Source organism: Mobula birostris, chromosome 18 (assembly GCF_030028105.1).
Source record: "Mobula birostris isolate sMobBir1 chromosome 18, sMobBir1.hap1, whole genome shotgun sequence".
Lineage (NCBI taxonomy): Eukaryota > Metazoa > Chordata > Chondrichthyes > Myliobatiformes > Myliobatidae > Mobula > Mobula birostris.
The window spans coordinates 8722526-8746323 of NC_092387.1; the positions used below are offsets into that span (position 1 = coordinate 8722526).

Here is a 23798-nt window from a genome sequence, read left to right on the forward strand (position 1 = left end):
GCACGAGCGAGAGAGGAAGCGAGAATGCTTGAGAGCGCGAGTGAGAAAGCAAGCGAGAGAGGAAGCAAGCGAGAACACTTGAGAACGCGCAAGAACGAGAGAGAGAGAGAGAGCACGCACACCATGGCAGAGTGCTCCAAAAAAAAAATAAAACATACGTCACCCCAGACTGCACTAAAGTGTACCCCTGTCTAATAGGGGTCAAAATAATGACAGTGTTGCTCACTGCACTGTTTGCAACAGTGACTTTTCTATTGCCCATGGTGGGTTAAGACTGTGAAAGACATGTTGAGGTGAGTTTAACAGGTGTTGTTCATTCATTAACATAGCTAACGTTATTTAAACTAGGGAGCTAGTTGCTAAGGAGCTACTCTATTGCAGACATCCCACCCCTCCCGGAAGTCTCCCGCAAATTGATGGTGCTACCTCCCTGCAATGAGTTTTTGCAGGGTGGGATGTCTGAGATACTAACATAGGTAGAAGATTGGCTGATTTGCAGGAGGCAAAGAGTTGGAATAAAGGCTTCAGGCAGTAGGTGGGTGACCACAAGGAGAAGTAAGGGATTTCCTGTGGCCACTCTTCTCAGCAACTGGTATCCTGTTTGGATACTGCTGGAGGATGACCACCTACCGGGGCCCAGCAGCAGCCGCCAGGCCAGAGGCACTGTGGCCAGCTCTGAGGCTCAGCGAGGAAGGGCGAATTCAAGCAGAGTGCTGGTGATAGGAGACTTGATAGTTCGGGGTACAGACAGCAGACTCTACAGCAGCGGAAGAGAAGCCAGGGTGGTGTGTTGCCTCCCAGGTGTCTCAGAGCAGCTGCAGAATATTCTCAGGAGGGAGGGTGGGCGGGCAGCCAGTGTCGTGGTGCACAAAGGTGTGCAGTGAGTCCTGGGACGATGCTGAAGAACAGGACATCCAAGGTACAGTAGTAATCTCTGGATTACTCCCAGTGCCACGTGCCAGTCAGGGTAGGTATAGGATGATGGTACACATGATTGTGTGGCTGAGGAACTGGTGCAGGGGGCAGAATATCAGATTTCTGGATCATTGGGGTCTTTTCTGGGGAAGGTATGACCTGTATAGAAGGAATGGATTACACCTGAACCCAAGGGGGATCAATACTCTTGCAGGCAGGTTTTCTAGAGCTTTGGGAAGGGTTTAAACTAAATTGGTAAGGGAATGGGAACTGAAGTGATAGGGCATTTGCTATACAAGTTGATGCTGTACTTTGTGAGACTGTAAGGATGGACAGGCAGATGAGAGGGCAAATTTGAAAAAGGTGATGGATATTGGACTGAAGGTGTTATATTTGAAAGTGTGCTCTATACAGAATAAGGTAGCTGATCTTGTAGTGCAGTTAGAGATTGGCAGGTATGATGTTGTGGGCATCACTAAGGCGTGGCTGAAAGAAGATCACAGTTCGGAGCTTAACATCCAAAGGTACACCTTAATAGAAAGGAAAGGCAGCCAGGTAGAGAGAGTGTCTGGCTCTAATGGTTAAAAAATGAAATCAAATCCTCAGAAAGAGGAGACATAGGACTGGAAGATGTAAAATCCTTGTGGACCAAGTTAAGAAACTGCAATGATAAAAATACACTGATGGGAGTTATATACATGCCGGGATGTGGGATATAAATTACAATGGGAGATAGAAAAGGCATGTAAGTAAAGACAATGTTACAATAATCATTGGGGTTTCAATATGCAGGTAGATTGGGAAAATCAGGTTGGTGCTGGATCCCAAGAGGAGGAATTTGTAGAATACTTACGAAATGGCTTTTTAAAGCAGCTTTTGGTTGATCACATTAGGGGAAAGGCAGTTCAGATTGGGTGTTGTGTAATGAACTAGATTTGATTAGTGAGCTTAAGGCAAAGGAACCCTTAGGAGGCAGTGATCATAATATGATAGAATTTACCTGGCAGTTTGAGAGGTGGAAGGTAGAGTCAGATGTATCAATATTACAGTGGAGTAAAGGGAATTATAGAGGCATGAGCGAGGAGCTGGCTAAAGTTAATTGGAAGGGAACAATAGTCAGAATGGTAGCAGAACAGCAATGGCTGGAGTTTCTGGGAGCAACTTGGATGGTGCAGGATAGGTACTTCCCAAAGATGAAGAAGTACTGTAAAGGGACAAGGAAGTCAAAGACAGCATAAAAGCAAAACAGAGGGCATATAATATAGCAAAAATTAATGCAAAGTAAGAGGATCAGGAGGTTTTTAAAAACAAACAGAAGGCAACAAAAATTGAGAGAAAAGATGAAATATGAAGATAAGCTAGCCAAAAATATCAAAGACGATATCACGAGTTTTTATCAGACACAGAAAGAGAAAATGAGAGGCCACAGTGGATATTGGACAGCTGGAAAATGACACTGGAGGTAGTAATGGGTGAAAAAGAAATGACAGATGAACTTTGAATTGAACTGAATTAACTTTATTTCTTATGTCCTTCACATACATGAGGTGTAAAAAATCTTTGTTATGTCTCCGTCTGAATGTGCAGATTATAGCAATTTATAATAAATAGTATGTACAGTAAGATATACAACAGAATAGTCAATATAATTTAGAAATACAATTGCGTCAGCACTGCAACCCATCATATGACGAAAACACTGAGGAGAGGATACTTTCCATCCCCACACTGGCAATTTTGGCTGATAACAACCTACTAAGTTACCTAAATAATAATGATATAAATAATATTGACAGCCGTGGGTGAAATGGACTCTTAAAATATGGAAAACTATTATAAAAGAATATAAACTAGAGAGAGACATTGCAATTCTTAAATGGTGTGCCTATGACTCGGATTTTACGCTGAATAAACTGGATACTAGATTTAAGGACTGGACAGCTAAAGGAATAACAGATATTTGCAATATAATGAAAGAAGGAACACTGTTCAGTTTTGAAATGCTCAAAGAGAAACACTTATTAGAAAAACAAGACTTTTACCTGTATTTACAGATGCGACCGTATGTTAATAGGACGGTTGAAAATGTAACCAAGGCAAGTACATGTCTGATAGAGCTATTTAGAAAAGCATATAATTCAGACAACAGTAGTAGAATAATTTCAAGCGTGTAAAAGGGTTTGTCAAATCTTAAAACGCATTCGACTTCATACATTAAAACAAAATGGGAGAAGGAAGGAAGGATAATAATATCTGAGGAAGACTGGACAATAATATGGAGGTGTCAATGGAAGTGTACCAGTTCACAGAAATGGAGGGAGTTCGGGTGGAAAAACTTGATAAGATATTTCATTACACCCTCTCAGAAATCCCATTATGATAGTAACTCCCGTTTGCTGGAAAAATTGTGGAAATCAAAACGCAAACTATTACCATATTTTCTGGGAATGCCCCATTATCAAAGACTATTGGAGTGGGATACATAATGCCCCACAAGACATCTTTAAATGTGAAATACCCTTAGAGAGTGGCCACTTTATCTGCTGCACCTGTGCACCTGCTCATTGATGCAAATATCTAATCAGCCAATCATGTGGCAGCAACTCAATGCATAAAAACATGCAGACATGGTCAAGAGGTCCGGTTGTTGTTCAGACCAACATCCGAATGGGGGAAGAAATGTGATTGAAATGACTTTGACTATGGAATGATTGTTGGTTCCAGACGGGGTGGTTTGAGTGTCTCAGAAACTGCTGATCTCCTGGGATTTGCACGCACAACAGCCTCTAGAGCTTACAGAAAATGGTGCAAAAAACAACAAAAAAAAACATCCAGTGAGTGGCAGTTCTGTGAGTGAAAATGCCTCGAGGTCAGAGGAAATGGCCAGATCGGTTCAGGCTAACAAGAAGGTGACAGTAACTCGAATAACCTTGCATTACATCAGTAGTGTGCAGAAGAGCAACTCTGAACGCACAAAATGACGAACCGCGAAGTGGATGGGCTACAGCAGCAGAAGACAATGATTATACATTCAGTGCCACTTTATTAGGTACAGGACTATGCATACATTAAGTGATGATGGTGATGATAGGATGGGTTAATGGGTGAGGGCGCTGATCAGTTTGGGGGAAGAAACGGATTTTGAATCTAGTGGTCTTGACATGGATGCTCTGTAGCCTCTTCCCTGATGGGAGTGGGACAAACAGGAACTAAAAAGGAGTCAAGGAGTTTCTGGAGGGAATGGGAAAGTGTTGTTGAGGTCATACAGTAATTGGATGACCAAATGCAGTTTCAAATGGCAGAGACTGTTTGAAGACTTGACTAGCTTACCCTTCCTCACGATGTTCTTAATATATCCATGATCACTCTTCAGTGCTGTGGGCGATCATGATCTTGATAATGATTGTTCTTGGCAAATTTTTCTACGGAAGTGGTTGCCATTACCTGCTTCCGGACAGTGTCTTTACAAGACAGGTGATCCCAGTCAGTTTCATTGTGATTGTGGGAACGAGGATCCCGTTCAACTTCATTGGAATTGTGGAAACCATCTTCCCAATCAGTTTCATTGGGATTTTTCACTGGGATTGAGGGAACATGGGTCCCAGTAAGTTTCATTGAGAATTTGGGAATGGGGATCCAGGTCAGTTTAGTTGGGATTGTGGGAACCATCTTCCCGGTCAGTTTAATTTTAAGGAATTTATTGGATGGGGGTGGTAGGTGGAGGATGTCAGAGGTAATTTTTTTTTTTGCACATAGTATAGTGGGTGTGATAGATCTATATGGAAAACCATGGTCACCAAAGTCCACATTGGATATGGTACCTAGACAGACAGACATAGTGGGTGCAATGTATGCCCTGCTGGGGCTGGTGGTAAATATAGATACATTCAGGATACTTAAGAAACTCTTAGAAAGACACATGGATGATGGGAAAATGGAGGGCTCTGCGGGAGAAAAGGGTTAAACTGATCTTAGAGTTGGTTAAAAGGTTGCCACAACATTGCGGTCCCAAGGGCCTGTACTGTGCTGTAATGTTCTATGTCCTATAGGAAGGATATGGATGCCCTGGAGAGGGTGCGGAGGAGGTTCACCTGGATGTTATTTGTGATGGAGCGCTTCAGTTATGATGTGACTGAGTTTGTTTCCTTGGAATAAAAGAGGCTGATTGGGGACCTCATTGGGAATGCACACTCAGCCACTCCATCATGTGCACTAGCCTCTCCAACATTGAGGACATCTTCAAAAGGCAATGCTTCAAAAGAGTGTCAATAATTATTAAGGACCCTCATTACCCATGACATGCCCTCTTGTCTTTACTAACATCAGAGAGGAGGTACAGGAACATAAAGACCTACTCCCAAAGCTTTAGGAACAGCTTCTTCTCCTCCACAATCCGATTCCTGAACAATGAACCCATGAACACCAACTCACTATTTTGCTCTCCGCCCCCCCCCCCCCCCCCCACTGTGCCTATCCTTCTTTTGGGCGTGTCTTTACGAAATGGGTGACCCCAGCCATTATCAATACTCTTCAGAGATTGTCTGCCTGGCGTCGGTGGTCACATGACCAGGACTTGTGATCTGCACCGGCTGCTTGTACGACCATCCACCACCTGCTCCCATGGCTTCATGTGACCCTGATCAGGGGCTGAGCAGGTGCTACACCTTGCCCAAGGGTGACCTGCAGGCTAGCAGAGGGAAGGAGCAGGACTTTCATATGATGAAAGACTGGATCGACTAGGCTTGTACTCGTTGGAATTTAGAAGATTGAGGGGGGATCTTATTGAAATGTATAAAATCCTAAAGGGATTGGACAGGCTAGATGCAGGAAGATTGTTCCTGATGTTGGGGAAGTCCAGAACGAGGGGTCACAGTTTGAGGATAAAGGGGAAGCCTTTTAGGACCGAGATTAGGAAAAACTTCTTCACACAGAGAGTGGTGAATCTGTGGAATTCTCTGCCACAGGAAACAGTTGAGGCCAGTTCATTGACTATATGTAAGAGGGAGTTAGATATGACCCTTGTGACTAAAGGGATCAGGGGGTATGGAGGGAAGGCTGGTACAGGGTTCTGAGTTGGATGATCAGCCATGATCATACTGAATGGCGGTGCAGGCTCGAAGGGCCGAATGGCCGACTCCGGCACCTATTTTCTATGTTTCTAACACCTCCTTTGGTAGAGACGTATCTCCACCCCACCACCTTCTTAATATATTACAATATACTTCTTTAATTAACATATTACAACAGTGATTGAGAGATACTTTGGGATGCCCTCAGTATTCAAAAGGTGCTGGAGAAACTTGTCTGAAGTTAAGTGACTTAAGCCACTGGTGTTCCTCCTTTATCCACACTCACTGCCCAGCGACCCAGGGGAAGACCGTTGTCCTTTTACCTCATAGGACTCCTCGTCGCCCGCGACCATGCCAACGGTCTTGATGAACGGGTGTCCAGGATTGTCCACTCCTGTCTGGATGCACTGATCCAGTGTCCAGCCATTGGGCGTGGTCTTGTCCCGAAGTCTGGCATATATTGCAGGGGTCAGGCAGGAGGACATGCAGTTGTTGTGCTTTCGAAGGTCAGGGTAGTCGGCACTGAGAACATAAAGAAGAATAATGTCACAACTACAACATCTTTGTCGGACTTTAAACAGCAGAGACGCCAAAGATGCTTCACAGGACTACAATCAGTGAAGATCAAGGAGTCAGAGGAGGAGACGTTAATGCTACGTGTCTGACAGGAGGCTATAGATGTTGAGAGACACCGTGGGTGAAAGGCAGTCTGACTAATAAATTTTATTCATCAGGGTAGATGCTTAAAATGTTCAAAGTAAATTTTATTATTGAAGTACATATATGTCACCATATACAACCCTGAGATGCGTTTTCTTGTGGGCATACTCAATAAATCCACTGAATAATAACAGTAATATAATCAACAAATGACTGCACAAATACGGCATTCAAACAGAGTGCAGAAAACAACACTGTGCAAATATAAAAAGAAGAAATAATCATAAACAAATAAGCTATAAATATCGAGAACATGAGATGAAGAGTCCTGGAAAGCGAGTCCATAGGTTGTGGGAACGGTTCAGTGATGGGGGTGAGTGAAGTTACCATCTTTGTCTCAACAGCCCGATGGTTGAGGAGCATTAACTGTTCCTGAACCTGGGGGTGAGAGTCCTGAGGCTCTGGTATCACCTTCTTCCTGACAGCAGCCAGTGATAAGAGAGTGGTGGGGGTCCCTGACGATGGATGCTGCTTTCTTGCAACAGTATTTCATGGCGATGTGCTCAATGGTAGGAGGACTTTACCCATGATGAACTGGGCTGTTTGCACTACTTTTCGTAGGATTTTCTGTTCAAGGACATTTGTTTTTCCATACCAGGCTGTGATGCAACCAGTCGATATACTCTCCACCACACACCTATAGAAGTTTGTCAAAGTTTTAGAAGCTGCACAGACTCCTAAGGAAGTAGAGGAGCTGCTGTGCTTTCATTGTACTTGCACTTACACACTGGGCCCCAAGACAGGTCCTCTGAAATAATAACACCTAGGGATTTAAAGTTGCTGACCCTCCCCACCTCTGATCCTCCAGTAAGGACTGGCTCATGGACCTCTGCTTTCCTTCTGAAGACTATAATCAGCTCCTTGGTCTTGCTGACATTGAGTGAGAGGTTGTTGTTGTGGCACCACTCAGCCAGATTTTCAATCTCTCTCCTTCCCTGCAGGCTAGCAGAGGGAAGGAGTGCCTTACACCTCTTCTGGTAGAGACTTATCTCTACCCTGCCACCCAGAGGGACATTTAGGAGGCTCTTCGATAGGCACGTGTATGAAAGAAAAATGGAGGACTATGAGAGAGGGAAGGGTTAGAATCATCTTGCAATAGGATAAAATATCAGCACTACATTATAGACTGAAGGGCCTGTATTACTGTGCTGGTCTATTGTCTATGTTCTATGATTGTAATCTCAACTCTGCATTTGTGTGTCCTCCCCCCTTGCTTTTCATGAATCTATTTAACTCTGTTTTTAAAATATTAAAATACTTTGTCTGCAAAGGTCTTCAGGGAGCATTCCAAAGACCCACCTTAGAGAACAAGAGATCCTCAGCTGTTTTAAGCAGCTGACCCATTAATTTTAAAAGGGAAAATTCTAGTCACAGAGCCGTGGAGTTACACAGCATGGAACAGGCCCTCTGGCCCAGCTGGTTCATGCTGACCAAGGTCCCCCATCCAAAGATGTCCCATTGGCCCATGAGTGGCCTTCTAAACCTTTCCAAGCTATGTAGCTAGGCAAATGTCTTTTAATTGTTGTTATTCTACCTGCCTCAACCACTTCCTCTGGCAGCTCTTCCCACACAGATAACACTCTGTGTAATAAAGGCTGCCCATCAGGTTCCTAATAAATTCTAACAACAGGAATTCTGCAGATGCTGGAAATTCAAGCAACACACATCAAAGTTGCTGGTGAACGCAGCAGGCCAAGCAGCATCTGTAGGAAGAGGTGCAGTCGACGTTTCAGGCCGAGACCCTTCAGTCACACATTTTAATTCCACATCCCATTCCCATTCTGACATGTCTATCCACGGCCTCCTCTACTGTAAAGATGAAGCCACACTCAGGTTGGAGGAACAACACCTTATATTCCGTCTGGGTAGCCTCCAACCTGATGGCATGAACATCGACTTCTCTAACTTCCGCTAATGCCCCACCTCCCCCTCGTACCCCATCTGTTACTCATTTTTATGCACACATTCTTTCTCTCACTCTCCTTTTTCTCCTTCTGTCCCTCTGAATATACCCCTTGCCCATCCTCTGGGTCCCCCCCCCCCTTGTCTTTCTTCCCGGACCTCCTGTCCCATGATCCTCTCGTATCCCTCTTGCCTATCACCTGTCCAGCTCTTGGCTCCATCCCTCCCCCTCCTGTCTTCTCCTATCATTTTGGATCTCCCCCTCCCCCTCCAACTTTCAAATCCCTTACTCACCCTTCCTTCAGTTAGTCCTGACGAAGGGTCTGGGCCTGAAACGTCAACTGTACCTCTTCCTAGAGATGCTGCCTGGCCTGCTGCGTTCACCAGCAACTTTGACGTGTGTTCCTAATAAATTCTTCTCCTCTCACCTATGGTCTCTAACTCTTGATTTCCCAACCGTGATTTTAAAAAGAACAGTGCATTTGGCCTTTCCACGCCATTATGATTTTATGCATCTCTACAAGATCACCTCTCAATCTCTTGTTCCAAGTTCTAGATTCTCCCACAGGAGAAAACTTTCTCTCCACATTCACCGTGTTGTAGATTGTTTCACGGCACCAGATTAATTTTAAATCAAGGCCGAAGGACAGCCGCAGTTTTTGTAAGCACCGAAGTAACACAGAATGGCCCATGAAAGTCATTGTCTTGAATATATCATAAACTCGCAGTCACGGAACACTACAGCACTGAAACAGGCCCTTTGGCCCATCTAGTCCATGCCAAACCATTCATCTACCGAGTCCTATCAACCTGCACCCGGACCTCAGCCCTCCATACCCCTTCCATCCATCTACCTATCCAAATTCTCTTAAATGTTGATATTGAACCTGCACCCACCTCCTCCACTGGCAGCTCGTTCCACACTCTCACCACCCTCTGAGTGAAGAAACTCCCCCTCAGTTTCCCCTTAAACTTTTCACCTTTCATCCTTAACCTGTGACCTCTAGTTCGAGTCTCACCCAATCTTAGAGGAAAAAGATTACTTATATTGACCCAAACAACAGGAATTCTGCAGATGCTGGAAATTCAAGCAACACACATCAAAGTTGCTGGTGAACCTAACTTCGTCAGGACGAAGGGTCTCGGCCTGAAACGTCGACTGCACCTCTTCCTAGAGATGCTGCCTGGCCTGCTGCGTTCACCAGCAACTTTGATGTGTGTTACTTATATTGACCCTATCTATACCCTCATAATTTTGTATCCCTCTATCAAATATCTCATTATCGTACGCTCCAGGGAATAAAGTCTGAACCTGTCAACCTTTCACTTTAACTCAGGTCCTCATGTCCCAAAGACATCCTTGCAAATTTTCTCTCAACTCTGTCAATTTCTGTTGAGAATTCCTCCTTTGTTGAGCAGTTTTTAGTTTGCCCAATCAGCAAACTGTAAGATCAAAGCAATATTGTCCACGATGCTGCCCAGGCGCCACAGTAACACAGCAGTTAGTGCGACACTATTACAGCTCAGGAGTTCAGGGTTCAATTCCAGAGCCATTCTGTAAGGAGTTTCTGCTCGTCCTCCCTGTGGAAGCACACATAAGAGATGCTGGAAATCCAAGTGACACACACAAAATGCTGGAGGATCTCAGCAGGCCACTGGTCATTGTAAATTGTCGTGTGATTAGGTTAGGGATAACAGGGGTTGTGGGGTTGCTGGGACAGTGTGGCTCAAAGGGCTGGAAAAACCTACTTTGTGCTGTATTGCCAAAATAAAAATAAAAAAATACGAATAATTCTCTGAGCTGAGCTCCTGTGTGACAGCAGCTTAGCTATAAGGAAATCCTCTCCCTGCTGACTGCAAGCCCCAATTCTAAAATTTCAGGGCACAACTTTAAGACCATAAGACTTAGGAACAGAATGAGGTCATTCGGCCCATCGACTCCACCATTCTATCATGATTGATTTATTATCCCTACCCTGCTACCCCCACTCCTAACCTTTGACAGTCTTACTAATCAAGAACCTTTCAACCTCCACTTTACATATACTCAATGACTTGGCCTCCACAGTCATCCTAACAATGAATTCCATAGATTAGCCCTCTGGCCAAAGTTTCTCCTCATTTCTGTTCTAAAGGTACAGCTTTCTATTCTGAGGCTTTGCCCTGTGGTCCTAGACTCCCCTACTATTAGAAACATTCTCTCCACATCCACTTTATTTCAGCTTTTCAATATTCAGTAGGTTTTAATAAGATCCCTCCTCATTCCAGTGAGTATAGGCCCAGAGCCATCAAACACTCCTTATACATTAACCCTTTCATTTCCAGGATAATTCTCATAAACCTCTCTGGACCCTCCCCAAAGCCAGCACATCTCTTCTTAGATAAGGGGCCCAAATTTGCTCACAATATTCCAAGCGCAGTCTGAATAATGCCTTAAAAATCCTTAGCATTATATCCTTGTTTTTATATTCTACTCCTCTAGAAATGAATGCTAACATTGCGTTTCCTTCATTGCTATCGACTCAACCTGCAGGTTAAACTTTAGGGAACCCTGCACAAGGAATTGCAAATTCCTTTGCACTTCTAAATTCTGAATTCACTCCGTTTTAAAAATAGACTGTGTCTTTATTCCTTCTACCAAAGTACTTGACTGTACACTTCCCTACGCTGTAGCCTATCTGCTGCTTCTTGGCTTATTCTTCCAATCTGTCCAAGTCCTGCTGATTCTGTATGACACTTTTGGTATACTGCTAGAGGAAAATCTCTCTGTCAGAGTGGCTGTCTTTTAAATATGCTGAGAAATCCCATCTACTCTCTCAGATAAAATAGACCATCCACTGACATTACATAGATAGATATGTGTTGGGTAGGGAGGTGGAGTGTGGGGGATTGCCTTTGCAATATTCATCCAGCGTCACACCTCCAAGAGGACCACAACCTTGTGTGCCTCAGTGACGCAGAGAGCTGAGCTGACTGGACTCAGGGGTTTGTGCTTTGACTCTTGGAGGAGTCACCCATGCCAAATAGGTCAAAGGGTAGAGGCCAGACTAAGAGAGGTCCACCGGTTCTCCAGGTTTGTTGGGGGGGTGGGGGCAGTGTTCAGCTCAAAGCTAACAAACAGGACTGGTTAAAAAACTTATGAAAACAGCAATGATAATTCTTTGTATATGGGAGTGTGACAGTATTCTGGAGTCTCTACCTGCGACCTACAGCACCGACAATAATACTGCACTCACAACACGCTGGAGGAACTCAGCAGGTCGGGCAGCACATGCCGAGAGTACGCGACTGGCATGACGAAGGAAGCCCTAAACACCATCAGGGATGGAGGACCTCCATCGCTGTCCTCAACACCAGCGGCATAATGGACAGTAAGCAAACACGCTAGCACCACATGGTCGATAATAGATTGTTATTTGTGAAAGATTTCTGCCAGTAATTAGATACATTGCAACAGTTGAAGTTAACGGCAGCACGTTTAGCATAACACAATGACAGCACCAGCAGGCGGGCTTCAATCCCTACTGCTGTCTGTAAGGAGTTTGCACGTTCTCCCCACGAACACACGGGTTTCCTCAGGGTGCTCGTTTCCTCCCAGTCTGAAGGTGTACAGGTTAGGGTTAGCAAGTTGTTGGGGCCAGAAGCACGGCGTCACTTGCAGGCTGCCCCCAGCACACATTCGGACTGGTCCTGTGCATTTCACTGTATATTCCAATGTTTCAATGTATATGTGACAATAAACCTAACATTAAAAATATCTTAACTACACATTAAAAATTACTGTAATAGTTCTGAAGTGTAATGACAACTGTTTATTCCTCTCCATTGGTGCTGCCTGACTTGCAGAGTTCTTCCAGCGTTCTTCCAGTGTTTTGTGTGTGCTTGTGTTAACTGTAAAGTGTTTCTAGATAACCTGGAGGTTTGAAAGGCACTCCAGAGATACAAGTGCTTTATTTTACAAAATTGCACATTGATGGGGGAAGAATCAGAACTGAGGTATACAAATACAAGTTTGGTGGGGCAGGAACAAGCAGAAAATAAGGATCTATTTTGACAGGCAGGTTTATGGATTTGGGTATTAGGTAGAAATGGGAGTTGTGGGGTAAGGGATCGATCAGATTGGTGGCACTGGATGGCAGATCCCCTAGAGCATGGTTTCTGATTTGCCCGGCAGTGTAGTGTTTAATCACAGTAACATCCCGAATGCATCTTCCTATGAAGCCAGTCACGGATCCTGCATATTCATCAGTGTTGACAAGATGATCCCAGGCAGCCGCCTCCCTGAATATGCTCCAGTCCTGCTGCGCTGAGGTGATACCCTCTGATCTCCCTGGAAACTGGTTTGACTTGTTTAACCAATGGCCTGTTTGCCAACATTAGCAGAATGGTTATGTGATTTTAGGTATCTGGTGAGGGCGGGGATGGGTGGGGTGGGGGTAGGATCAGCTTTCAAGGTGCCACGACCTCAGCTCCACACCATCTGGTGCATTCATTATTCATCCTCAGCCTCTCTGTCCTTGTGGATGAGCAAGGAAGGAGAAGAAAGTGTTGTCGATGGGTGAAAGGGACTTGGGTGCTGGGTTGGTCGACCCAACCTTGCATGTGCCTATTCTGGGGCCTCCACTGGCCGACACTGACCATGGATGTTGCGTCCTAGCTACCTAGGTATGCAAATCAGGTCACTAGGATATGGAGAGCAAGCTGTTGCCTAGACTCCTCCACCATTGAAAACATCCTTTCCTCATCTACTATATCTTCTAGGCCTTTCAACATTCAAAAGGTTTCAATGAGATTCCCCCCCCCCATCCATCTAAATTCCAGTGAGTCCAGACCCAGAGCCATCAAACATTCTCGTATGAAAACCCTTTCATTCCCAGAATCATGCTTGTGAACCTCCTCCGAATCCTTTCTGAAGCCAATACAACGTTTCTTAGATGACGAGCCCAAAACCATTCATAATACTCAGGGTGAAGCCTCATCAGTGCCTTATAAAGCCTCAACATCACACCTCTGCTCTTGCATTCTAGACTTCTTGAAATGGGTGCTAACATTGCATTTGCCTTCCTCACCACCAACTCTACCTGCAAGTTAACTTTTAGGATGTTTTGCACAAGGACGCCCAAGTCCCTTTGCACCTCAGACTTTTGGATTTGCTCCCCACTTAGAAAATAGTCCACACATTTATTTCTTCTACCAAAGGGCATGACCATGAAATACATTGTATTTTTTGCCACTTTCTTGCCCATTCTCCTAATCTGTCTAAGTCCTTCTGCATCCTACCTGTTTCCTCAACACTACCTGCCCCTCCACCAATCTTTGTATGATTTGCAAACTTGGCAACAAAGCCATCTATTCCATCATCTAAATCATTGATATACAGCACAAAAACAAGCGGTCCCAACACCGACCCCTGTGGAACACCACTAGTCACTGGCAGCCAGCCAGAAAAGGATCATTTCATTCCCACTCGCTGCCTCCTACTAATCAGCCAATGCTCTAAACTTTCCTGTAATACCATGTACTCCTAACTTGGTAATCAGCCTCATGTGTGGCACCTTGTCAAAGCCCTTCTGAAAGTCCAAATATACACCATCCACTGCATCCCTTTTGTCTATCTATGTGTAATCTCAAAGAATTCCAACAGCTTCGTCAGGCAAGGTTCTCCCTTAAGGAAGCCATGTTGACTTTGTCCTATCTTATCCTGTGTCACCAAGTACTCCATAACCTCATCCTTAACAATTGACTCCAACATCTTCCCAACCACTGAGGTCAGGCTAACTAGTCTATAATTTCCTTTCTGCTGCCTTCCTCCTTTCTTAAAGAGTGGAGTGACATTTGTAATTTTCCAGTCCTCTGGCACCATGCCAGACTCCAATGACTTTTGAAAGATTATTGTTAATGCTACCGCTAACTCTTTTAGAACCCTAGTATGCAGTGCATCTGGTCTGGGTGACCTATGTACCCTTAGGTCTTTCAGCTTTTTGAGCACTTTTTCCCTCGTAATAGTACCTGCACCCACTTCTCTTCACTCACACCTTTCAACATCTGGCACACTGCTAGTGTCTTCCACAGTGAAGACTGATGCAAAATAATCATTTAGTTCATCTGCCATATCCTTGTCCCCCATTACTATTTCTCCGCTTTTACTCTCCACTTTTATATTGTTTGCTAGCTTGCTTTCATATTTCACCTTTTCCCTCTTAATGACTCTTTTAGTTGCCCTCTGTAGTTTTTTAAAAGTTTCCCAATTCTCTGTCTTCTCAGTAACTTTGCATCACTTTTCACTGTGAAGACACTTGCAGTGTGTCAGATGTTGAAGGATACAGGACAAGATGGGACAAAGTCAGCATGGTTTCCTTAAGGGAGAATACTGCCTGATGTTGGAATTCTTTGAGGAGATTACAAGTAGGATAGATAAAGGGGATGCAGTGGATTTTGTATATTTGGATTTTCAGAAGGCCTTTGACAGAGTGCCACACGGGAGGCTGCTTACCAAGTTAAGAGCCCATGGTATTACAGGAAAGTTACTAACATGGTTAGAGCATTGGCTGGTTGGTAGGAAGCAGCAAGTGGGAATAAAAAGATCCTCTTCTGGTTGGCTGCCAATGACTAGTGTTCTATAGGGGTTGGTGTTGGGACCACTTCTTTTTATGCTGTAGATCAATGGTTTAGATGATGGAATAGGTGGCTTTGTTGCCAGGTTTGCAGGTGATATGGTGGAGGGGCAGGTAGAACTGAGGAAACAGGTGGGCTGCAGAAGGACTTAGGCAAATTAGGAGAATGGGCGAGAGAGTGGCAAATGAAATACAACATTGGAAAATGCATGGTCATGTATTTTGGTAGTAGAAATAAATGTGCAGACTATTTTCTAAACGGGGAGAAAATCCAAAAATCTGAGATTCAAAGTGACTTGGGAGTCCTTGTGCAGAACACCCTAAAGGTGAGCTTGCATGTAGAGTCGGAGGTAAGGAAGGCAAATACAGTGTTGAAATTCATTTCAAGAGGTCTAGAATACAAGAGCAGAGATGTGATGCTGAGGCTTTATAAGGCTCTGGTGAGGCCTCACCTTAGGTATTGTGAACAGTTTTGGGCCCCTCATTGAAGAAAAGATGTGCTGGCATTGGAGAGGGTTCAGAGGAAGTTCACAAGGATGATTCCAGGAATGAAAGGGTTATCATACCAGGAATGTTTGATGGCTCTGGGTCTGTACTGCTGGAATTTAGAAGCATGAGGGGGGAATCTCATTGGAACCTTTTGAATATTGAAAGGTCTAGACAGAGTAGATGTGGAAAGGATGTTTCCCATGGTGGTGGAGTCTAGGACAAGAGAGCATAGCCTCAGGATGGAGGGGGGGGCATCCATTTTAAATAGATAAGCAGAGAATTTTCTTTAGCCAGAGGGTGGTGAATTTGTGGAGGCCAGGTCATTGGATGTATTTAAGGCAGAGCTTAATCAGTTCTTGATTGGACATGGCATTAAAGGTTATGGGGAGAAGGCTGGGGAGGGGAAACATGGATCAACCATGATTGAATGGTGGAGCAGACTCAATCTTCCAAATGGCCTAATTCTGCTCCTATGTCTTATGGTCTAATTTCTGCTTTGTTGTATGCCATCTCTTTTGCTTATACATGAGCTTTGATTTCCCTTGTCAGCCACAGTTGTACTATTTTGCCATTTGAGCATTTCTTTGTTTTTCGAATTCATCTGTCCTACACCTTCCTCATTTTCCCCCAGAAACTCATGCCATTGCTGCTCTGCTGTCACCCCTGCCAGCATCTCCTTCCAATTTACTTTGGTCAATTTCTCTCTCACCCTTCTTTTACTCCACTGAAATATTGCTACATTAGACTTTACTTTTTCTCTATCAAATTTCAAGTTGAACTCAATTATATTGTGATCACTGACTCCCAAGGGTTCCTTTACCTCAAGCTCCCTAATCACGTCTGATTCAATGCATAACACCCAATCCAGTATAGCTAGTAGGGTCAACAACAAACTGCACTAAAAAGCCATCTCATAGGCATTCAACAAACTCACTCTCTTGAGATCCATTACCAATCTGATTTTCCCAATCGACCTTGCAAGTTGAAATCTCCTATGACTATCATAGCATTGACATGGCTTTTCTATTTCCTGTTGTAATCTGTGGTCCACATCCCAGCTACTGTTGGGATTATACTGTTGGCAGTATGTGACTGCTATCAAGGTTCTTTTACCCTTGCAATTTCTTAACTCAACCCACAAGGGTCTTCCAATCCTATGTCACATCTTTCGACTGACTTGATGCTGTTCTTTACCAGCAGAGCCAGGCCATGCCATCTGCCTACCTTCCTGTTCCTCTGATACAACAACCATCCTTCGCCACGATTCAGTGATGGAATGGCAGAGACGAATACAATTTGGCACCAGTTGCATTATGTGTTGCCAATCAGCGTTGAACTCAACATATGACTCTAGCTCCAGATTTTTCCTCGGGGTTTATTCCTGAAGTCTTCTGTATGGTTGGGTATAGTTCCAAGGCAGCAGAAGTTTGAGATCAGAGTTTTCCTTCCCCTAGGTGAGGCTGGAGCCCCATCTGCCCAAGTGACTGGTTTTCAGGCACCAGTAAACTGCCTTTACCCCTTCTCCTGTCAGTAGAAATGGTTCCGCCTGGCTTATGGCCAGGAGCTGGACTTGGTTGTCAGAGGCTATTGAGATGAACACCTTTGGGAGCATTCAATATGTAGTGGGAGCTCAAACCCACTACACCCCCTCCCACCCCCACAGCTGTGACAACGTTGAAGAAAATGAGCCTATGCCCAACTTGTATTCCCTCTGCAAGTGTAATACTTGCAGCACTGGACCTTCACCTGTCACATGCCTGTTGATAACATTAGGATCATCTTATTTCTTATAATTATCTAAGGTACAATTCCTCAGACAAACCTAGTCAGCAACTTTTGTTTCTCGGGTATGGCAGCCTCACCTTTAGCCTCTAATTTCCTCAATCTCATATCTCCTGTCTTAATTATTTTACTTATTTAGACATTCAACAGGCCCTTCTGGCCTAATGACTCCATGCTGTCCAATTACACCCATGTGACCAGTGAACCTATGAACCTGCACACCTTTGGAATGTGAGGGGAAACCAGAGCACCCAGCGGAAAGCCACGCAATCATGGGGAGAGCAGAGCGTACAGACTGCACCCAGACAGCAGCAGGAAAAGAACCCAGGTCGCCAACCACTATTCTACGGTGCCGCCCCAAGGCACTAAAGGTTAGTCTGCTGTTTTATGTCATGCTTTGTTTCATTTGAGAACTCAGTTCAATAAGGATGTGAACACTTGGCAGTTCTCCCCAAGAAAAAAAGATTTGTTGTGTAATAGGCGGTATCTCCTTCCTGTGACCTTCAGTCACAGCTACTGTCCTTACTTAGAACATAGAACAGTACCGCACAGGAACAGGCCCTTGGTCAATTACATTAGTAATCAAATGGCTAATTAAACTAATCTCTTCTACCTGCACAAAGTCCATAATCCCTCCATACTCCACTATGGGCGGAGCTTAGGATGATGTTGGCACTAAACGGTGACTCCTTTGCTTACATCTTCAGAAACAGCTCTATTTCCATCTTTGATTTTTTTTTTTCCCTTTTCAAGGTTCTTTTGAAGACCCTGACCCAGAGTTACACACTGACTTCAGTTCTTTGCAGAAATGGGACCTGCTCTCGGGGTCTCATGACCGGCTGCTTTTCAATATCCCAAGGACGTGGCCTGGAAGACAAGCACACCTTCAGGGTGCTGGATTTTTGTGGCTCTGGAGACGGGCGGACTCAATGTCAGTGTCACTGCCTAGTGTGTCGTGGTAGACAAAAGATCAAAAGCAGCGAGCTGGCTGCGTGTCCAGAGACCCGAGTTCTTTGGGCACAGAGCTCGAAAAAAGCAATGCAACAAACTTTTAACACCATAAATCAGCGAGTTGCTTTGTTATGTCTCCCCTCTCACCGTGAAATGGGCACACCTCTTTCTCCCTTATTAGGGAGAGAGAGAGCCCGTGGTATGTTGAATACCGGGTGAACGAGTAGTCTTTGGGGTTCTGCAAGTCTGTGTCTTTATTGATACTTTGCTGCACACCTGAGTGTTTGGAGGAGGGTGCCGATGTTTTTTGCTGGTGGGGGGCGGGGTATTGCTTTGCTGCTGCTTATGTGTGGGAGGGGGGAGCCGGGAGGGACTTTGGGGTTCTAACATTTAACTGTCATTCATTCTTTGGAGCACCCTGTTTTCGTGGATGTTTGCAAAAAAGAAGAATTTCACGATGTACATTTTATACATTTCTCTGACATTAAATGTACCTATAGATTGATTATATTCATCTGTCTAACTAAATGTTTCTTAAAAGCCCCATGAATCTGCTCTACCACCACCCCAGGCAGTGCATTCCTGGCACCCACCACTCTGTGTAAAAAAAAAAAAAAAAAAAAAAAACTTGCCCCTTGCATCCCATTAACAGTCTCTTTACATTTGACCTACCAAAGTGCAATGCTTTACATATGGCCAGGTTAAATTCCACCTGCCTTTCCTCGGTACTTATCTGCCTTACTCTGATTATTGCCCAGACTTTACTCTCACTTTCCTGCCAAGGTCTAGATAAGACAATATTCCTACTTTTATCCTTACTGTACCTCACAAAGTAATAAATCATCATAAACACAAGAGATTCTATAGACGCTGGAAATCCATAGCCACACACGCAAAACACGGGAGGAACTCAGCAGGTCAGACAGCGTCAATGGAGGGGAATAAACAGTCAACATTTCAGGCCGAGATCTCTCATCAGGACTGGAAAGGAAGGGGAGGAACCCAGAATTAGAAGGTGGGGGAATGTGGCAATGGGGGAAAGAGAGGGGTAGGGGAGGGTTTTCGACTGTAGCTGACCCACAAACATCTTTGTTCTATCAACAGCTTGCTCATTTGTTCTCTGATGTGGGATAAATCCAATACCATTAACCTGGTATTAAGCTCTGTAATCCACCAGTAACCTTATAATCGTTCAAGAACAGTAGCCAATCATATAGGCCAATGTTTTTGTGTTTGGAATTATTCAACAGGAGGCGTAATGCACTGGGTCATCACCAGTGACCCACCATCTATGGCTCTCCAAAGATACTTTTTAAATCAGTGAATTATAGTTCACTGCATGGTGCAGGTGTAAGCTGAAACTTCGTTGCTGTGGATTGCATTTGTCTTCCTCCTTCTCCTCCCACCTTCTTATCCTACCTCCATTCCAGTCCTGGTGCAGGGTCTCAGCTAGAATCATTCGTTGTTTATTCTCCGACCTAGATGCAGTCTGACCTGCTGACTTCCGCCTGCAATTTGTGTGTGCTGCAGAGAAATGTGTCAACTGCAATGTAGGTTTGCGGGTAACCTGCTGTAGAGAACCCTCCCTACCCCTCTCTTCCCCTCCCTGGTGCTAAGTAACTCCACTGTTCATGATCCCAACTCATCCTTCTTCTAATCCACCCCCAAACTCACTGATGGCCCAGGTTGCCAAGGGAAACAAGACACAGGAGCAGAATTAGGCTACTCGGCCCATTAAGTTGACTCTGCCATTCCATCATGGCTGATTTATTATCCTCCTCAGCCCTATTCCCCTGCCTTTTACCGATAATTTTGGACTCCCTTGCTAGGCAAGAATATATCAACCTCTGCTTTAAATATGTCCAAAGACATGGCTTGTCAGTGGCAATGAATTCCACAGATTCACCACCCTCTGGCTAAAGACATGCCTCCTCATCTTTGTTCTAAAGGAACTTCCCTCTATTCTGAGGCTGTGCCCTCTTGTCCTAGACTTCCCCACTTTTGGAAACATCCTCTCTATATCTACTCTATCTGGGCCTTTCAATATTCTATAGGTTTCAATGAGACCCCCCCCCCCATTCTTCTCAACTCCAGCAAGTACAGGCCCAGAGGCATCAAAAGCTTTCTTTCTCGTAATCATTCTCGTGACCTCCCGTTGGACCCTCTCCAAAGCCAGCACGTCGTTTCGTAGATAAAGGGCCCAAAACTGAGCTGAAACAGACTTTACCCCAATACCCACATTTTTCCCAGAATTAAATTCCAGCCCTTTCGTTTGTCGGTGCCTGATTGCCCGCAGACAGACCCCAAAAGTCTGACGCACGTGTCCGCCGCGATAGCAGGGAAAACAGAGGGTTAAAAAGTAAAGTTCTTTCACTGGCAACCCTTCACAGAACGGGCCCTCTGATGATGTTTGACTCTTGATTAGCATTCAGTCCCCGACCTTCTCCGAATCAATCTGGAAATTCGTTAAATTGCGGTGGACGCTGCGACAGTAGATGTACATCCTCGGCGTTGCCGGGAGTAGAGTTCTCCTGCCGGTCTGGGAGAGGAGCCGGGGGACGTAGCCTGTACTTGCGCAGCTTTCGGGTGACCTTGGGGTAGCGGTTCAAGTGACTTAACGCGCAGTGCGCGGCAATGGGAACTGGACCACTCTAAATCAGATGTCTATCAGGAGGAATGATCTCAGCAAATAATTACTATCGATCCATCGACCGCGTACTCTGCGCCCTCCCATTGTCTCGTTACCTGGCGGGGTAGAGTTTCCTCTTCTCGGTCCCTGCCTTCAGGCCATCCCTGGTCAGTAGGTAACCGGCCGCCAGGGAGCCGGCTCCCACCAGGGTCAGGATTCCGCTCGCCTTCCTGTTGGTGAGGACCCGGGAGAAGGTGCTAGCCATTTTCAGAGCGAGCGTCAGGAACCTGCGGAAAGCCGGGCAGCGAGAGATTGATATTAGTAGCTGGAGGGAGCGTGATGTGAATGCAGACTCACGCGGTTGGCGATTAGAACGGCTTGCGCACTAAAATACCGCAGTAGAGCTCCCACTAACTTGGAGCCTGCGGATCCGAGGACCGGAGGAACATCCACAGCCTTTCCTCATCCCGCCTCCCTGCACTGGGTCGAAAACATCAGATGTCCACCCCCCATTTCAAGTTGATAATTTAACCGTGCACGTATATACAGGTAATTAAATAAAATTCCCCTAGGACCAAGGTGCAAAACACAGTATATATATCACATAATAATGTTAACTGATTAAAAAAAAGTATTCTGTAGATGAAACACGCAGAAAATGCTGGAGGAACTCAGGTCAGCCAACATGGATGAAAATGAAAAGGAGCCGATGTTTTGGGCCAAGACTTTTCCTTAGGACTCGGCTGTTTATTCATTTTCATAGATGTTGCCTGGCCTGCTGAGTTCCTCCAGTATTTTGTGTGTGTTGCTCTGGATTTCCAGCACCTGCAGAATCTCTCGTGTTTATTCTGTAGATATGCAAGCTGGCATAAAGTGTGTGTACGACATATCAATAAATGATAGTAGAGGTTATTCAGAAGTCTCACATCACGGGGGAAGAAGCTCGAATTCGCTTCCTGAACTCCAATTTGTCACACGAAACGCTGTGCATACATTGATTGTCCCACACACCTACTTAACGTTTACTGCATGTATTTACATATATTGTGTGGGCAGAGGGAGTATGTTCAAAGACTCAATCTTTTCAAAGTTCAAAGATTCAAAGTAAATTTATTATCAAAGTATATGTCACCATATCAGAATCAGATTTAATATCACCAACATGTCGTGAAATTAGTTAACTTTACGGCAGCAGTACAATGAAATACATGCTAATAGAGAAAAGCAGAGTTACAGTAAGTATATCGTTGTTTATTAAATAGGTTAAAACAAGTAGGGCAAAAAAAAAAATAGTGAGGTGGTGTTCATGGGTTCAAAGTCCATTCAGAAATCGGATGGCAGAGGGGAAGAAGCTGTTCCTGAGTCACTGAGTGTGTGCTTCAGGCTTCAGTACCTCCTTCCCGACGGTAACAGTGAAGAGGGCTTACCCCGGGTGGTGGGGGTCCTTAATAATGGGCGCTGTCTTCCCAAGGCACGGCTCCTTTAAGATGTTTTGGATACCACGGAGGCTGGTATCCAAGCCAGAGCTGACTAATTTTACAAGTTTCTGCAACTTACTTCGCTCTTGTGCGGTAGTGCCCCTCCCCCCGTACGAGACGGCGATACACAACCCGGAGAGCCATTTTCTTGCGGACATTCACAGTAATAACAAGAAACACATCCGAATCAGTGAAAGGCCGACCCCAACCGGACGAACAAAGACAATCAATGTGTAAAAGACAGCAAACTGCAAATACAGAAAACACACGCCGAGTGAGGCAGCGCGTCGGATCGTTCACCACGTTCCACCACTGCTTGTTCTGCTGGCTGTTCAGTGTCTCGGCAGTCTCACACGGGTTAAAAATGCTTATTCAGTTTAAATTTACCTAATCAAAAGTGCCAGCTGGATTAATTGAGGAACATTTACAAAGAAAGGGCGCAGGCGTGACTTCTTTCTGCGTTGTATATTTCATATAGTCAATCGCCAGCCGTCACTGCACCAGTTAACGATGCTGGGCTGCTATTTTTACACCAAGAGATCAGGTGTAAGTGATTAAGATGGCAGTACAGCCTACCAACCAAGAAATAAATTGTCAGAATACAAATTACAGAAGTGAAGCAAATCTACATCAATGAGAATATAACGCATGGTTAACCAAACATTTTACGTTAAAGGAATGATCAATCTCACTATGAAAAATTCTCACCGTAAGAGGAATCAGACGTTTGGTATTGAGCTTGAATGCCGAGCGATCCGTGAGGACGGAAAGAAGGGAGCGGTCCTGTTACCTTGCTCCAATCAAATTGATGATAATATCACCTAGGTTTCCGTGTTTGAGCTGGCAACCAGTTCTGCTTTCTTTCACAATGGATTATTCTTTGAACGTCATATACTCCCGTCTTTCCTTCAACGTCTCCTGCCAATTGAAGTAATTAGGATCGAGCATCAACTTTATTTACCAGATACTTTTACATGGATTAAGAATTTGCTGTGGGCGTGTTGGCGCGACATGCAACCAAAAGCAACATTCAACAATTTTAATGAATAAAGAATTGTATAAAATAAGTTAAAATGATCTCCTCGGCTTTATAAATAAACACGGGCATGCTAGGACAGTGCCTTTAGCAGAATCGTAGAGCCACGGAGCGGTACAGCACAGAAATTGGGCTTTTTGTCCCATTATATTCGTGCCGACATTTTGGCCATCTACACTAATCCCATTTGTCTGCATGAGTGTGCCTTGCTTA

At 44.7% G+C, this 23798-nt stretch overlaps 1 protein-coding gene across 1 annotated transcript in view; it reads right to left on the reverse strand.

Moving 5' to 3' along the window:
- Nucleotides 1-23441, reverse strand: part of LOC140211934 (creatine kinase U-type, mitochondrial) — a 42646-nt gene extending 19205 nt beyond the window's left edge. The window contains exons 1-3 of the mRNA XM_072282166.1: nt 23258-23441; nt 21188-21358; nt 6308-6506 (exon numbers count right to left, since the gene is read on the reverse strand). Of these exons, the coding sequence (XP_072138267.1) occupies nt 6308-6506; nt 21188-21336 (348 nt within the window). The 5' untranslated portion in view covers nt 21337-21358; nt 23258-23441. The remainder of the gene's footprint in view (nt 1-6307; nt 6507-21187; nt 21359-23257) is intronic.
- Nucleotides 23442-23798: the final 357 nt, after the last annotated feature.